We start from the raw sequence: 17,290 nt of genomic DNA, 5'->3' as shown, positions 1-17,290 counted from the left end.
AACTGCACACATTGACAAAACTGCATCTTTTTAACAGTTTATTCGGCTACAAGAGTTAGGCCGAATTATCTGTTTAAATGGTGAAATTAACAGATATCATTACACAAACAATACTTTTGACAAAACTGTTATTTACTTAGGAATTAATTAAGGGCTGGCTTTGCTAACATGTTTTCGAATAGAGCCAAATAGATCCTTTAAGAATACTATTAGTTGTTCCTCCAAATGTTTATAATTAGTACAGAATTTATATTTGTTTATACATCGACAATAGAATTTAAGTTATGAAACTTACTGATTTCACCATATAACAAAAGTATTAACTAAGAATAGTCAAAATTAGATCTGGTGCTGTATTCTTTAAAACTGAGGGCCAACTTTTCCCTTTTACAAAAATGCAGATTTTATTCACGTATGTTAATGCTAATTAGTCGGACGTGAAAAAAATGAATTTTAGGGAGGCAGATGGCAAAACAAGAGGGGAAGTAAAAATATCCCAGCTTGCTTCGTCACAAGTGTTGAAAACTTTGAGATTTGCCCATGACATTGTTATTGCGAGACGTAAAAGGACCTGGAAGAGCAGTTGAACACTATTGATAAGTGTCTTGAAAAGAGGTTGTAAAATGAGAATCAACAAAAGTAGAACAATGGTAATGAAATGTAATCAAATCAAATCAGGGGACGCGAAGGAATTAGATTAGAAAAAGAGACACTAGAAGTTGCAGATCAATTTTGCTCTTTAGGCACCAAAATAAATGATTGCTAAAACTGAGCTGGTATAAAATGCAGACTAGCTACAACAAGGAAATCGTTTTTGAAAGAGGAATTTCTTAATTTCAGATATAAATCTAAATGTTTGGAAGTCTTTTCTGAAGGCATTTCCCTGCAGTATAGCCTTGTACGGAAGTGAAATATGAACAATAAGCATATCAAACAAGAAGACAATAGAAGCTTTTGAAATGTAGTGTTATAGAAGTAGCTGAATATTAGATTGCTTAACTAATCAGGAGGAACTGAATTAAATTGGGCACAAAATTTGTGATACAGCTTGACTACAGGGAGGGATTGGTTGATAGCACACATCTTGAGCTATCAAGGCATTGTCAGTTTGGTATTGTAGAGGAAGACAAAAGTATGAGTACACTAAGCAGGTTTAAATGGATGTAGGTTGCAGTAGTTATTCAGAGATGAAGAGGCTTGCACAGGATAGATTAATGAGAGCTGCATAAAACCAGTTTTCAAGCTGAAGACCACAACATTTGATTTTATATTTGTTTAATATGTTCATTAGTAAGCTGAAATGTACAAACAGTTGAAAATGAAATTTTGATCATACCTAGTGAACTCAAAGGTAATATCAATGATTTTTTTCCCCTTTACAGTGGCTCCATGAACCAGTTTATCAATGTGTATGGAATGGATGGAAATGCTCTTAACACAATCAAATATCATGAAGGCTTTATGGGTCCACGTATTGGTGCTGTTAGCTGCCTTGCATTTCACCCATATAGAGTTTGTTTGGCTGCTGGCTGTGTGGACACTTCAATTAGTGTGTATTCCATTGATCCAAAGAGATGACTTGCTTCAAATTTTCAGACTGCACATGTTTTCTCCTGTACTGTGATGGTACTAAATGTGAAACTCCAAAATATGTACAAGTATAATGGCGCTGTCACGTTCTATTTGTTTTTATTCTAGTTCACAGATTTTCAGGCCAGTTTATTTGAGAACTGAACACGAGATCATACATGATAGTCAAATGTAGAAAATGATGCTCCTAAGTAATTTTACTGTGTACAGTAAAAAGTGTGCAAATATTTCTCAGGAATGATAAAAATTAATGATGATTGCTTGTGCAGGTATTCTAGCAGGAAAACGGGTATACACAGTAGGTAATCTTGGAAGTTCCATTCCGTGAAACCACACAAAATGTTTTTTTCTAGTTATACTGAACACATTTTTGACTGTTAAAGCATTTCATTAGTCAGATGCTTTATAGAGCATAAGAAATGTGTAGTTTTAATATAGAACTGTACTTACACAAGCCATAAACCCCTACTAACCCCCCCCCCCCCCCCACACACACACACACAAGCAGACACACCATATAAAAAGCTGTAGAGTGGTTACAGAAAATACATCAACTGTTCCATCTCATGCTTTTATTGGATTATAGCATAATGCTTTGTATGAAATGCAGATGTCATGTGCAATATTATTTGTTACAACAGAGACAAATTAAACAAAATAGATGATAAAGTACTTAATATTGCAGCAAAGAGCTTTGTGCTAACAGCAGTAGAAACCATGGACAAAAAAGTAACTATACAAACTAGTCTTAGAGCATATTACAATCATTCGTATGTTTCAGCACTGAATTCAGCCATTAAATGTACAAATTTTCTTGATGGAAGTTTTACGAGTCACAGATGTATTAAATAATCAAAGATGACATTTACTATATGTACATTTATTTGTGTATAAATGGCGTTATTCCGACTCAGAAAGCGATAATTCCTAAATGTAATTTTCCTCTTCTGATGATGCTATTACTAATACAATTAACTTTCCCATTGTTGTTACCCCTCAGAAATTGTTGTTCTGTAGTGCTTAATTGTGAAGTACTGCTGAATGACTGTATGTTCACAGTAACAGACAAAGTCCAAAGCACCAGACTTACTCCTAATAATGCAACATAATTTATGTAAACCATGTGCACTATTGTATAGCCACTTGTTAAACAATGCACAAATCAATCCTATTTTCACTGTATCATATAATTTTAGTTACCATAGATAACTACAGGAAAAGCTACTTGCAATTGTCTGATACATGAATGTAGACAGTGAATTATGACTTATATAACACTCTAAAATTTTTCTACAATGAATGTTTCAATTGTTATTGTTGGATTTTTTAAATAATTTTATTCCTAGTTTTGTAACACAGTCCAGTGTGCTATGCTACTACAACTGGAGTTGACCTGTAGTAATATGAAAGTACACAGTCTCCATAGTGTGTTTTTGATTATTCTGTTATTTTCTTTTAAGTCAAGATAGAAATATAAAATATACACTCATGGAAAAAAGTTCAAATCTCATAATTATGTGTAAAAAGTAGAATTGGAAGATTGGTTGTTGTACCTGCATAAGATTATTCCTCTTTTTTATAATTTTTTCTTTTTTTTAAGAACTTGTGAGTAAGCCATATTATCATAATGTTTTTTGACAGAGAAATTTATTCACTGTGACAATCCCCCCTCCCCACTTAAGTGTAATAATGGTGAAAAGTTCAGAAGGAACTAGAAAAATATATTGCACATTACTACTTAGTCTTCCATGTGTACTGTTACTGATGTGTTAAGTATCCTGCAGAATTATTTGCCATGGCCGTCTTAAACAAACCATTCTCACTTGTGAAATTTAAATTAATTTATCTGAATTCTATTAATTCTAATAACAAAGCTGCTTCAAAACTTAATATGTGAATTTCCTGCATTATGCAAGTAATGAACAAATCATTTTTGAAGTAAATTTATTCTCATTCATGAACCCACAAAAGCTTGCCCCATAAAAGCTGCATTTTTTTCTTTGTAAAGGAAAACAATACTTTAGAAACAGAATCCCTTCATATTTCAGCTTCTCTGTTTTCAAAAATATCTATCTTTAGACATGCTTGTTCCAATTACAGAAAAATTGTTTTTTCTGTTACCATGTTCACACATGCAATCCCAAGGAAGCTTATTGCAGGTGGGGAATGTTAAAATTACATGTTTTATTTTCGGGTGCTGTGGTCAAGTGTTACTAGTGTTATACAGAAATATCACAACAGTTTTTTTTTTTTCATTTTTTTTTTTTTTTTAAATTTATGTTGCATATAATACAGAAGATGGAAGCAACACACTATCTCGGTATTTGCTGTGCTATGCAATTACTACTTGCTTTCTCAAAACTAAGTTCATAACTGTTTATAAATTATTTTAGGTTTCTTTCACTTCACAATGAAACTATCAAGGGTCCACAGGGCCAGAGTCATAGTTCCTAGATTTCAATTCTAGGTCAATTATTTGCCTTATGCAGGTACAAAGTACTGGTGTGTGTCACCTCAAATTCCGTAATCAATATATTTGTAACTTGTTAAGATAATTTTTCTGTCATCGCTGTTTTTGAAATTTTGTTTTACAAATTAAGAAAACAAGTTTATTATGTGCAAACAAGTGTTTACCTTCAATCATGCTACTGTGATAATTACAGTTAGAACTGTGATATTTAGTACTACTTCAGATAAGGAGCAATTTTCATTTGCAGTAGACAAACAAAATCTTTTGCCTGCAGGTATGATAAAAGCAATTTAAGATATTTTTTGTTTGTGTAATGTAGAAATGTGGATACAAGTTTGAAGTTGTTAAGAAAATACATTAAATGGCTGATGAAACACCGGGAATCTGTGATAAAAACCCATGTTACTAATACAAAGTACTTATTTTTTGTAGAATAATTTAAAACATTTCTCTTTGGATATAACAATGTATCTTATCTGCCTTAGCTCATGGATCATTTTCTTCTTTTTTCAAAATATATTTTATTCAGATATTATCTCAGTGACAGTTACATTTACAATGTGTCAAATGTAATATATAATGTAAATACACAAATGACAAAATTATAAGGTTTTGCACTTCATACAAAACTAACATTTATTACCAGGTTTTTTTTTTTAAATGTCTACTTCCATTCCTCGTCAACCTTCAGGTGTGCTGATGCGTCACCATGTACAATAATTGATGTTTGTCCCTAAGGACAGGCATTGCAACGTGGCCAAAATGCCTGTTATTTTTGCATTTTATTTGATGAAAGTTACAGCTCTTTATTGTATTATTTCCATTTTATAGCACAATTGGGCCAGGTTAGTGAAACTGAATGTAAGCCATAGCATCTGTTTTGTTATACCTGTGAATTATTTTACACTCTCAATATATACTCTTCTGTTGTTTCTGTATCATTCTAGCAAGAGACAAATCTTATTGGAAACATCTCTTACTGTGTATATATCACATTTTATATTTTCTTCTTTAAGTTGCATTGAAACATCTACCGACTTTGGCAATATCTACAAAAGCTTTAGTAGTTCTTGCACATAAAAACACACTATCAATTGGTGACAGAGAAATTTTTACATTACAAAGGCAGTGAGCTGTTCCACTGAAAAACACATCTCAAGCATTTTTCTGTGAGAGATATTTGCAGATAACAAAGACCGTTCATTAATCAAATACTTTAGCTTATGACAAAATATCATTTTGTGAAAAGCCAGATTGTTTGCATGGCACTGTGACTTATACGGACAAACTGCTGTAATTGTGTTCATTTATGTAAACCAGTAATAGTAATATGAAGGCAAAACCTTAAATTTTTATCATCTGATTATAATTTCAGACAAAACTGTTTATGTAAGTGAACCATTTCTCCTGCTTACCATTAATCAACTCCAGATCACAATGTATATAGTGTCAAATTGCTCAAAGTAAAGCCACAGCAAACAAATTCTACAAAAAGTTCGTACTCTTATTATTTTCATTATTAGTCCTTATTGAATGGTAATTTTGTAAATTGTATCCTTTAAACTCCAGTAGTGCTTGTGTGTCAAATGCCCAACTCTGTGCCTATTAGAGACATCACACGCTGCTTAAATATTGTCTTAGAGAAGAATCTTTTCTACACTGGTCATACTGAATATTTCAACAAGAGCCTTCATCATAACTTTTGCATTAGTTATGATGATACAATATTCGCCTAGCTTAATTACATCTGATTTTTCGTGATAACTTTTTTATAGCCAGTCAATAATTTTTTAATTTTTGCCTGTATGGCTTTACACTATATGGAAATAATTCATCTGAAACCCAAGAATCAATAACTGCCATGCATGCATAAAAGAGCTTTCAACATAAAACGTTGAAATTCATAAGAAGTGCATTAATCACTTTTTACATTTTTGGATTCATCTTTCCTAAGCAAACTGTAAATCCATTGTATCAACATGAGATTGTCGACTTGGTTCACCATATTACGTATCCACTCAAACTGATATACAAATATCTGATATAAAACAATCTCTCTGACGTATAAGAATAAGTAGACCTACAGCATGATTTGTAATGAAACTATCATACAACTATTTCCTTAGTAGAAATTCGACTGACAACGGAGTCTAAAATATTAGATGAATAGCATTCACTGTCGTTGATTTTGTACGTTTTCTTGACAAGCATTTCATCCGTAAATTTGCTTAGTTGGTATATAGGGCATTCATCGCCTTGAATTTTTTCCAACACCTTCTCCGCTTTCTTTTCACCGCATTTCTCCAAAACACAAACAAGAATACGATCTTCTTTATCATCTATCCCAAATTTTATTAGCGACTGGGAAATCTGCTTAGTTGGCGATAAGTTATACAAAATTTCGGTATATATGTTCCTCGTACTCATTTTACCGCGCCCCATTGATATCACTGCCTTGTTTGCGGCAACCACCACTTGAAACGGATTTACAATTAAACTTGGTTTTACGATACAACACTCCAAATCACCACTAATCACCAGCTTCCTGAGTTCCGGCGTATTTCGCACATTCTCCACGAGGAAAAGTACAATGCTGTAACCACTATCTTGATCCAGTTCTTCCCGAAACATTTTAGTTTTTTTTAGTTAACTCAAACAGTACTTTAAAATAAAATCTTCCTTGTTTCTTGCCGTTTACGCAACAGTTCAACAAACTTAGGATTTTGTTTATAAACACCACTCCCAGAGATATCCTGTATTCCACAGATGCACCTTATCGTACCGAATTTACTATTCAAAGTTTCAAACAATATCATTGCGGCTAAATTAGTATAATAAGTATCCTGGGAGACGTTTTAAATTATTATAAGTGAACAAAAACATACACCCAAATGGTTTCTTTAGACAGAATTTTTATGAACTGAAATTTCCGCGCGGAATGTTGTCATTCCGCTAGAGAGTATTTTGTGAGGTAACAAATGAACTAGCGTTAAGCGTAGCTTCAACTATCTTAGAGGTGGGCCAAACGGTTATTCTGGAGTAACCGTTATCGTTAACGGTTATTAATAACTGCCAAGTTATTTTTAGCTAGCGAATACCGAATACTCCGAGGGGCTGCAGTTAAATAACGACATAGTTGGAATCCCTCAGTTAACTTCTACTTTCTAGCTTGTGGCCTTGCCACATACAGGGTGTTTCAAAAATGACCGGTATATTTGAAACGGCAATAAAAACTAAACGAGCAGCGATAGAAATACACCGTTTGTTGCAATATGCTTGGGACAACAGTACATTTTCAGGCGGACAAACTTTCGAAATTACAGTAGTTACAATTTTCAACAACAGATGGCGCTGCAAGTGATGTGAAAGATATAGAAGACAACGCAGTCTGTGGGTGCGCCATTCTGTACGTCGCCTTTCTGCTGTAAGCGTGTGCTGTTCACAACGTGCAAGTGTGCTGTAGACAACATGGTTTATTCCTTAGAACAGAGGATTTTTCTGGTGTTGGAATTCCACCGCCTAGAACACAGTGTTGTTGCAACAAGACGGAAGTTTTCAACGGAGGTTTAATGTAACCAAAGGACCGAAAAGCGATACAATAAAGGATCTGTTTGAAAAATTTCAACGGACTGGGAACGTGACGGATGAACGTGCTGGAAAGGTAGGGCGTCCGCGTACGGCAACCACAGAGGGCAACGCGCAGCTATTGCAGCAGGTGATCCAACAGCGGCCTCGGGTTTCCGTTCGCCGTGTTGCAGCTGCGGTCCAAATGACGCAAACGTCCACGTATCGTCTCATGCGCCAGAGTTTACACCATTCAAACGCGGCAACCCCTCAGCGCCGCTACCATTGCTGCACGAGACACATTCGCTAACGATATAGTGCACAGGATTGATGACGGCGATATGCATGTGGGCAGCATTTGGTTTACTGACGAAGCTTATTTTTACCTGGACGGCTTCGTCAATAAACAGAACTGGCGCATATGGGGAACCGAAAAGCCCCATGTTGCAGTCCCATCGTCCCTGCATCCTCAAAAAGTACTGGTCTGGGCCGCCATTTCTTCCAAAGGAATCATTGGCCCATTTTTCAGATCCGAAACGATTACTGCATCACGCTATCTGGACATTCTTCGTGAATTTGTGGCGGTACAAACTGCCTTAGACGACACTGCGAACACCTCGTGGTTTATGCAAGATGGTGCCCGGCCACATCGCATGGCCGATGTCTAATTTCCTGAATGAATATTTCGATGATCGTGTGATTGCTTTGGGCTATCCGAAACATACAGGAGGCGGCGTGGATTGGCCTCCCTATTCACCAGACATGAACCCCTGTGACTTCTTTCTGTGGGGACACTTGAAAGACCAGGTGTACCGCCAGAATCCAGAAACAATTGAACAGCTGAAGCAGTACATCTCATCTGCATGTGAAGCCATTCCGCCAGACACGTTGTCAAAGGTTTCGGGTAATTTCATTCAGAGACTACGCCATATTATTGCTACGCATGGTGGATATGTGGAAAATATCGTACTATAGTGTTTCCCAGACCGCAGCGCCATCTGTTGTTGAAAATTGTAACTACTGTAATTTCGAAAGTTTGTCTGCCTGAAAATGTACTGTTGTCCCAAGCATATTGCAACAAACGGTGTATTTCTATCGCTGCTCGTTTAGTTTTTATTGCCGTTTCAAATATACCGGTCATTTTTGAAACACCCTGTACATGCCTTTCGGCAAGCAGGAGGAGTATTAGTTGCTCGTCGTTCGTTTTTTATTCAGAAAAGATTGAGAACCCAAGTTGAACTGTAATAGCTAAACTAAATTTATTGTACACCGAGTGAGTAGCAATGAAACGAGTTTAGGATACGTCTCATTTCTTTTGAGTGTTGCGACGCCAGCGGATACATTTATAAATTTTGTCTACCCCAAATCAGTACACAGTTTAACCAGAAACATACGAACTTTCCTAAGATAAAATGGATTTGTAGCTATTTTTCATTTTAATACACATCATGGCTTGATAAAACGAAATAAAATTAAAATAAAGACAAATTCTGGAAAGTTCTAAGAAAATTGCTCTCATTATCGCACTAAAATATAATTTAAGTGTACAAGTAAAATATTTTTTGTTCGAACTGTCTTCTATAAATTAGTCTATGAAATAGGAGCTCATCTCTACTAAAAGGTGGTTGTACAGGCTTCGTTACAGTGAAATAAACTCATTATTAAATATATTCCTGCCTTTTAGTTTATGATAGAGTCTGAAGTCCCATAGACAAGGTGTAACATAAAGGTATGGCCAGAGTGCCAGGAAGCATCCTTCACATACAGAGAAATAAAATGTGGTATATGGATGTAGGTCCAGAAATGCTTTATTTCCATGTTAGACCTCATTTTCTATTTCTTTTCAGGATCACTGTTGAGAGTTATATTTATGTGCATATTGCCAGTAAATTACTTCTGTAGAGAACACTAGTGAACATATTACTGTACACTTTAATAAAGACTACTTCAGGTTAAAAGAAACTTCCACACTGTATTGTATTGAGTGATTCATGACATACTGTATGACGAACATAACACAATACGTAAGTCCCATAGTGCTCAGAGCCATAACACAATACGCAAGACCTGGCACAGTATCAGTACACACTGACAAGCAGTTGAGTGGACACATGGTGCGAATGAGCAAAGTAAGACACACATACATCAAAGCAAAACAAATACAAAGGTCATGGTTCACCCAAGTTCACTTATTTTCATTTGAATGTTTTTAACTAAATTCAACTCCCACACTTCAAAACATTGAAATGATTTATTTTAAAAGTCTTGACCCATGAAGTTCATAAATTCATGATCTTTTTCTTTTCTAAAACCCTATATCATTGTCTGCTAGCATATTACTTGTTTGTAAATACACTGCTTGTACAACTTCTCTTATATAATTTGCTTTGACTTTTTATGATTTGAAGAATCAACATTATTTATTGCTCTGTGATTATCATTAAATGATGTGACACACTTGTCATAGCCTATCAGTTCATGCAATGAAGTTCTTAAATAAATGTGCTCCCGATAGGCCTCAGAAAGAGCCATATACTCAGCCTCTGTGCTAGAAAGCACAAGTGTCTTCTGCTTAGCACTTTGCCAAGAAAGTATTGAACCACACAATTTAAAAATAAAATCAGTAAGCCTCGCCTATATGATTTCCTGTCTATGGAATTTGCCCAATCTGCGTTTATAAAATTACGTAATTCTAAATCTCCTTCTGTAAACTTTAAACTTAAGCCTTAGTTTCCTTCAAATATCTCAATTCTCTAAGCATATTTCCAGTGTTTGTTAAAATGTGCATTGTTAAACTGGCTTAAATCAATCACACTGAAAGAAATATCTGGTCTTGTAAGTACAAACAAATACATTGAGCTACCTATTAGGGCTTGGTAAGGCACATCATCATCATTATTATTTTCTTTTTCACATACAAAATCAAGTGTAGTTTCAATATGAGTTTTTACAGTTTGTCATGTTGAATCTTTCCAATAGCTGATCAATATACTTATCTTTACTTAAGTCCAATACTCCATAGATCTTGTTGTATTTTATTTCCACCCATAAACAATTTTTAACTATTCCTAAATCCTTAATTTTGAATTCCAAACTTAACGTATGTTTCAGAAATCCGGTCTCACATGTGTCTTTTGAGAAAACATAAAAATCATCAACATGTAAGCTACCATAGTAATTACGCGTTTGTCCTTGAGTTTTAAAACGAACATCGTCTTAGTGTAGACCTTTGTAACCCAAATAATTTAAAACATCATTTAGTCTTTGATTCCACACACAGTATGAACTATACACTGGGCTACCTCTTTTTAATTTTAAAAGTTTTGTTTTACCGTTACAAGGATTAAAACCTGCAGGTCGCTTTATAAAAATTTCCTATGTGATAATACTATTTTGAAAAGCTGACTTCGGACAAAGATGTGTGACGTTTAAACAACAGATAGACATTAGAAGTGTAGACTGCCTTACCACAGGTGAGAAGGTTTCGTCATTATCAGTTCCAGGTTTTTGAGTTAAAGCTCTTGCCATTAACATGGCATGATGCTGCACTTTACTTTCACTGGTGATTTTTCATTTCTTAATTACCCATTTCCACTGCACAACAATAGCACTTTCTTTAAGATCTACCACTTCCCAAGTATCTTCAAAACCTCGTATCTTTTCATCAATACCACATTTCCATTCTTCTGCATTAGATTTGAAAAGGGTCTTCTCCAAATTTGTTGGGTACTCCATCTGACATGAAGTTCCTCCAGAAAAATAAGTCTCATAATTATCTTGGTTTGAACTGCTGTTGTTATCTCATCTACTTCATTTGATATAACTGGATCTTCTGAAACATCATTGTATGCCCTCTTTTGATATAAGATCAGACTACTTTCTTTTTTTCTCCTTTCTGTACTGAACTCATGATTTCTACACGAGTCTTTATTTCAACTTCTACATCATGTACACTCCCCATTATAGTCACATCTCTGCTTATCACTACATCATTTGCTTCAGGATCATAGTGCCTATAGTCTTTTGTGGTATTGCTGTATCCCACTAAGATCTTTTCTTTTGCCTTTTTATCCTAGTTTGTCCTCATAACTTTAGGAACATGCATTGTGATCTTTCTTCCAATTATCATGAGACAATTAATGTTTGGTTTCTTGGCAGTCCACAATACATATGATGATTTGTTCCCTAACCTGAACTTCCTGACCTATTGCACAAACATACTGCACTATTAACAGTTTCAGCCAACAACCTTTTATCAAGTTTATCATCAAGTAGTGTACCTCTTGCCTTCTTTACCACAGTTGTGTCCAACCTCTCTGCTGAACCATTTTGTTCCAGTATATAACTATTAGTCAGTTGATGTATAATCCCATGCTTTTTCAACACAGTATCAAAACTTATATAATAGAAATTTTTGCTTTTTCTGTCCTCACTATTTTGATTTACCTTTCTTGTTGATTTTCTGCCATTTTTAGAAGTTCTTGAAAATTTTCGCAAGTTTCATCCTTTGTGTTTAGAAAATACATAGATCTCATTTAGCTATGATTATCTTCCGAAAAGAGAAAAGACTTTGTACCACCTAATGACATAAATACCATTGCTCCACAGTGATCTGTGTGTGTAACTTCAAGTGGGTTAGTAGTGTACTGCCTTATGTGGGGAAGGCTGTCTTGTTTGGTTTCCTTCTTTAAACACCATGTAAATCTGCTTGCAATTATTAATTTTAATATATTCACACACCACACCTTCAACAGAAGCATCTTTCATTTTTACAAGATCGTTTGAATTTCATTATCATCAGTTTTCTGCTATATTATCAGGTCCTTTGCCTCTCCATTTTCTGCAATCCATTGCTTCCTTCTTAAGGGTGCTGTATGTTGTACCGTCCATCACGTCATCCAGTATCTAGAATCTCTTCCTTCCTCACTTCCTTTTCCCTTCTACATAACCTTCTAAAGCTGTTTTTATCAGTCCACCACTCATTCTTAATATACACCCAATCCAATTTCTTTTTCTTCTCTTTATTACATTTAGTAACTGTCTTTTCTCTCCCACTTTTCTCAGTACCTCTTCATTTTTTTACTCTGCCCATCCAACTTATTCTTTCCATCCTCCGCCATTTTCACATCTCAAAAGCCTCCAGGCTTTCTCTGTCTTTCTTCCTCAAAGTCCATGTTTCAGCACCACACAGAAAAACACTCCATAAAAAACATTTTATGAGTCTTTTCCTCACTCTTTTGATTTACCTTTCTTGTTGATTTTGTGCCATTTTTAGAAGTCCCTGAAAATTTTTCGCGAGTTTCATCCTTTGTCTTCAGAAAATACACCGATCTCATTTAGCTATGATTGTCTTCTTAAAAGAGAAAATACTTTGTACCATCTAATGACATAAATGCCATTACTCCACAGTGATCTGTGTGTGTAACTTCAAGTGGGTTAGTAGCTGTACTGTCTAATGTGGGGAAAGCTGTATCGTTTGGTTTCCTTCATTATACACCACGTAATTATGCTTGCAAATATTAATATATTCACACACCACACCTTCAACAGTGCCACCTTTCATTTTTATGAGATTGTTTGCATTTCACCATCATCAGTTTTCTGCTATTTTAGCAGGTCTTCTGCATCTCCATTTTCTGCAATCCATTCTTTTCTTCAGTAGCGCTACAGCCCTTGATGAGCCTTGGCTTCTTCAACAATCTTCCTCCACACGTCTTGGTTATTTGCTGCTCTTTTCCACCCCCGGACTCCCATATTGGTGATATCCGTTATTACCTCATCGATCCCTCTTCTTCTAGGTCTCCCTTTTCGCCTAACTGAATGGATCATACCTTTCATCATTTTCTTTGGAATTCTATCCTCTGCCATTCTCTCCAAGTGTCCTAGCCATCGTATTTGCTGTGATTTCACAAATTTTACTATTTCCCTGCCTTGTATTAACTCTTGTAATTCGGCATTGTAACATATTCTCCAGCCTTCTTCCTCCCTTATTGGCCCATAGATTTTACATAGTATTTTCCACTCAATGCTTCTTAGTGCATTTTTATCATGTTCTGTCAATGTCCATACCTCTGAGCCCTATGTGATAACTGGGCGGACTAGGGAATTATATATTAGCAGTTTAGTTTTTCCTGTAACACGGCTATTTTTGAAAAGCTGCATATTTGCGAAGTAAGCTCTGTTTCCTGCTTGTATTCTTTCCCTTATAGCCTTTCCAATACTGTTGTCATTTGTTACTAGGGCTCCCAAGTAGTTAAAAGAGGACACTCCATTGAAGCATTTCCCATTGATGTTTAGGTTTTTAGGGGTTCTTCTGTCCTCAGATTGTGACATTACCATATATTTTGTTTTGTTTTCATTGACTATGAGGCCAGTTTTTAAGTCTTCTGTTTCCATTGTCCAGTATGTTTCTAGGAGTGTATTGATGTTTCTTCCTACTATGGCAATGTCATCAGTGTATGCACATATTTGGCAAGTTTTCATAAATATGGAGCCTCTTTTGTTGATTTTATTTACTACACTATGCAGGGCTATATTGAATAGGACAGTGGAGAGACTATCCCCTTGCTTCACACCTTTATTAAAGCTTTCACTTGTTCTGCTAAGGACCTTTAGTTTTGCTCTTGTCTCTGTAAATGTCATTCTGATTAGTCTTATTAATTAAGTACATATACCAACTTCTTTCAGTACTCTGTATAGTTCTTGCCGATTTATGCTGTCAAAGGCTTGTTTGAAATCGATGAATAGGAAATGCATATCTATATCATATTCATAGAACTTTTCCATCATTTGTCTTATCACAAATATTTGATCAGTTGTTCCTCTGCCTGGTCGAAAGCCACACTGATATTCCCCTGGAATGCCTTCTGCACACTTCTGTATCCTTTCGTTTAATATACTTGTGAAGATCTTATAAGCTGTACTTAGGAGTGTTACATCTCTATAGTTTTCACATGCTGTTTTGTCCCCTTTCTTATAAATGGAGACTATTATTCCAATTATCTGGCATAGTTTCTGTTTCCCATATATCTGATATTAATGTGTGCAGTTCCTTTATTACACCCTCACCACCAGTTTTTATTATTTCAGCAATTGTGCTGTCTTCCACAGGGGCTCGATTGTTTTTTGACTTGTGCACAGCCTGGGAGACCTCTTGTAGTGTTGGCTTTCTTGCCTCATTGGTTTTATTGTCTACTTCCAGCTCCACTCTTCCCACCTGTGCGGCAGTCTCTTCATCTTCTGGGCTGGTGCTTAGTGTATCTTTGAAATACTCTGCCCATCTTCCCACTATCTGTTCATCCTCCCTTATCATCTTCCCATCCTTACTGGAACAGGCCATTGTTTTTGGTTGGAATCTATTCTTCATTTTGCCTATGGCATCATAGAACTTTCTTATTTCACTCTGTTCCTAGTTCTTGAAATTTCTTCTTATTCCACTCTCTTTTCTTTCTCTTGCACAGTCTGTTAGCTCTTCTCCTTAATTCTCTATATTGTTCCACATTATTTCTGGTTTCTCTCTGTAGCACTTTTGTTCTTGCCCTGTTCTTTTCCTCTATTGCTGACCTGCAATCTTCATCAAACCATTCCTGGGTTCTTCTGTTCCTTCTTATGCCTATTATTTCCTCTGCAGCATCCTTAATGGCTTTTTCAAACCTATTCCACCTTTCATCTACTCCTACTGTGGTCTCTTCATTGCTCAACTTTCTGCTTAGTGTTACTTGGTATTTTTTTACTTCATCAGGGATGTTCAGTTTGTCTGTATTCCATTTCATCATTTTCCCATTCTGTTGCCATTTGTAAGTGACAGTTTCTCTCTCAAGACTAATTTTATCACAAAGTGGTCTGAATCACAGTTTGGTCCTCTGCAGCTCCGTACATCTGTAACTGATGTGGAGTGTCGTGCAATCACTAAAATATGGTCAATCTGATTGACTACTCCATTGGCTGCAGACTTCCAAGTACCCAGATGGATCCTTTTGTGTGGAAAGCAGGTACTTTTAATAATCACATTATTCCTTGCTGCAAATTGGCATAGTAAGTCTCTGTTCGCATTGTTTTCTTCATGTAGTGAATATTTTCCAGAAACTCCATATGGATGTTCATTCCTCCCTATTTTTGCATTAAAATCTCTTATTACTAGCATCAGGTCATATTTAGGTACTGCATAGCATACTTTTTCCAAGTCTTCGTAGAACTGTTCTTTAATTATATCCTCTTTTTCCTCTGTTGGTGCATGTGCATTAACTATTGATATATTTATAAATTTACCTTTTAGTCTGAGTCTACACATCCTTTCATTTATGGGTTCAAATTCTAGATGGCTTTTCCTAACTTCCCTAGTCATTATAAACCCTGTTCCAAGTTGGCCTGTTCTATCTTCTGGTCCACTATATACCAATGAGTACTCAGGTTTATCTATCTGCCTATTCCCCTGCCATATTATTTCCTGTAGCCCTACAATATCATATTTGAATTTTAAGATTTCATTGGCTATTTCTTTCATTTTTCCAGGCTGAAGCATTGTCCTCACATTCCACGATGCTACTGTTAGATCCTTTATCCGTTTCCTTTGCCGGGGTCATGATACATGCTTTCCATCCAGTTTCTGAGGCTTCTGTTGAATTTCCGTAATATTCTTTTTTTTACAGTATGGGGTTATTAGCCCCATGCCCAACCCCCAACCTGGAGGACCAGGATTTGTATGAGGTTTACTCCTCTAGGGAAGCTGGCTTCACCATGCCTCTAGAGCCCTCCCTGCCCTATGTTGTGGGACACACTTTGTATGTCTCCTCTGTCGAGACCAATCCGGCTTGGGAGACCCTGCCAGTAGCTATGCTACCGCTGGATTAGCTCTCGACTTCACAGAAGCACACAAACCTTTCCGCCGGCACTGAAGGTGCCTACTATAAGGCGGTGTCCCCTGGAAGGGTCTGCAATCCATTGCTTCCTTCTTAAGGCTGCTATATGTTGTACCATCCATCTTCTGTATGCCAACTACACCGTGCAGTAACCATTCTGGGGGAAAAAAGGTCTCCTGTCAATGTTCAGCTTACAAGCACCACTAATAAGATCTGAAGTTGCAACCAATTCTTGATTCTTGCTAAAAATATTACAGTGATCTCTACTAAATTCAACTGAGATTCCTTGTTCCATCAGACTGCTCACAGACAATAAATTTGTTGTAATTTCTGGAGCACACATAACATTTTTCACTGTGATAGCATAGCAAGTCCCTCCAACTACTGCTCCCCCTCTGCATGCCCGGGGGTTAGAGTAGGCCCGAGGTATTCCTGCCTGTCGTAAGAGGTGACTAAAAGGAGTCTCACACCTTTCGGACTTTATGTGATGGTCCCCTGTAGAGTTTAACCGCCACTTTTCAAAATTTTCCCAAAGAATGAGCCTTACATGGTGCATTGTGTCCCTCGTGCATTGAGATCTTTTAGCCCACTTTCTCATTGTGGCGTTGCAGTCCCGCTCACCCTCCATCTCTTGAGCGAGGACACCTTCCTGGGTGCATTTTCCTCCACACACTATGCAGTGTCGTTTTCTGCACCGACTAGGACCATGAAATACTTTGCACCTCATGTCCGGCATGGTAGCCATGTTGGTTGTAGGCCCCTGACTACACAGGGATCACTCTGCTGATGCCTGCACTGTTCAGTCCCC

The 17,290-nt window shown here is 36.4% G+C and overlaps 2 protein-coding genes across 2 annotated transcripts in view; one reads left to right on the top strand and one right to left on the bottom strand.

Moving 5' to 3' along the window:
- The window catches only part of LOC126235809 (regulatory-associated protein of mTOR), a 316,754-nt gene extending 314,676 nt beyond the window's left edge, over positions 1-2,078 (top strand). The window contains exon 25 of the mRNA XM_049944648.1: positions 1,383-2,078. Within this exon, the coding sequence (XP_049800605.1) occupies positions 1,383-1,578 (196 nt within the window). The 3' untranslated portion in view covers positions 1,579-2,078. The remainder of the gene's footprint in view (positions 1-1,382) is intronic.
- Positions 2,075-6,833, bottom strand: LOC126235811 (EKC/KEOPS complex subunit TPRKB-like). The gene has a single exon (XM_049944652.1). It carries the CDS (start codon positions 6,689-6,691, stop codon positions 6,167-6,169), a length of 525 nt encoding a protein of 174 aa, XP_049800609.1. The 5' UTR covers positions 6,692-6,833; the 3' UTR covers positions 2,075-6,166.
- Positions 6,834-17,290: the final 10,457 nt, after the last annotated feature.

This window comes from Schistocerca nitens, chromosome 2 (assembly GCF_023898315.1).
Source record: "Schistocerca nitens isolate TAMUIC-IGC-003100 chromosome 2, iqSchNite1.1, whole genome shotgun sequence".
NCBI lineage: Eukaryota > Metazoa > Arthropoda > Insecta > Orthoptera > Acrididae > Schistocerca > Schistocerca nitens.
Note: the sequence above shows the minus strand (reverse complement) of the source record. Positions and strands in the feature narration are given on the sequence as shown.

What these genes read in the sequence shown, in the direction of transcription:
- LOC126235811 (XM_049944652.1), bottom strand. Translation starts at nt 6,691, where the DNA reads ATGTTTCGGGAAGAACTGGATCAAGATAGTGGTTACAGCATTGTACTT.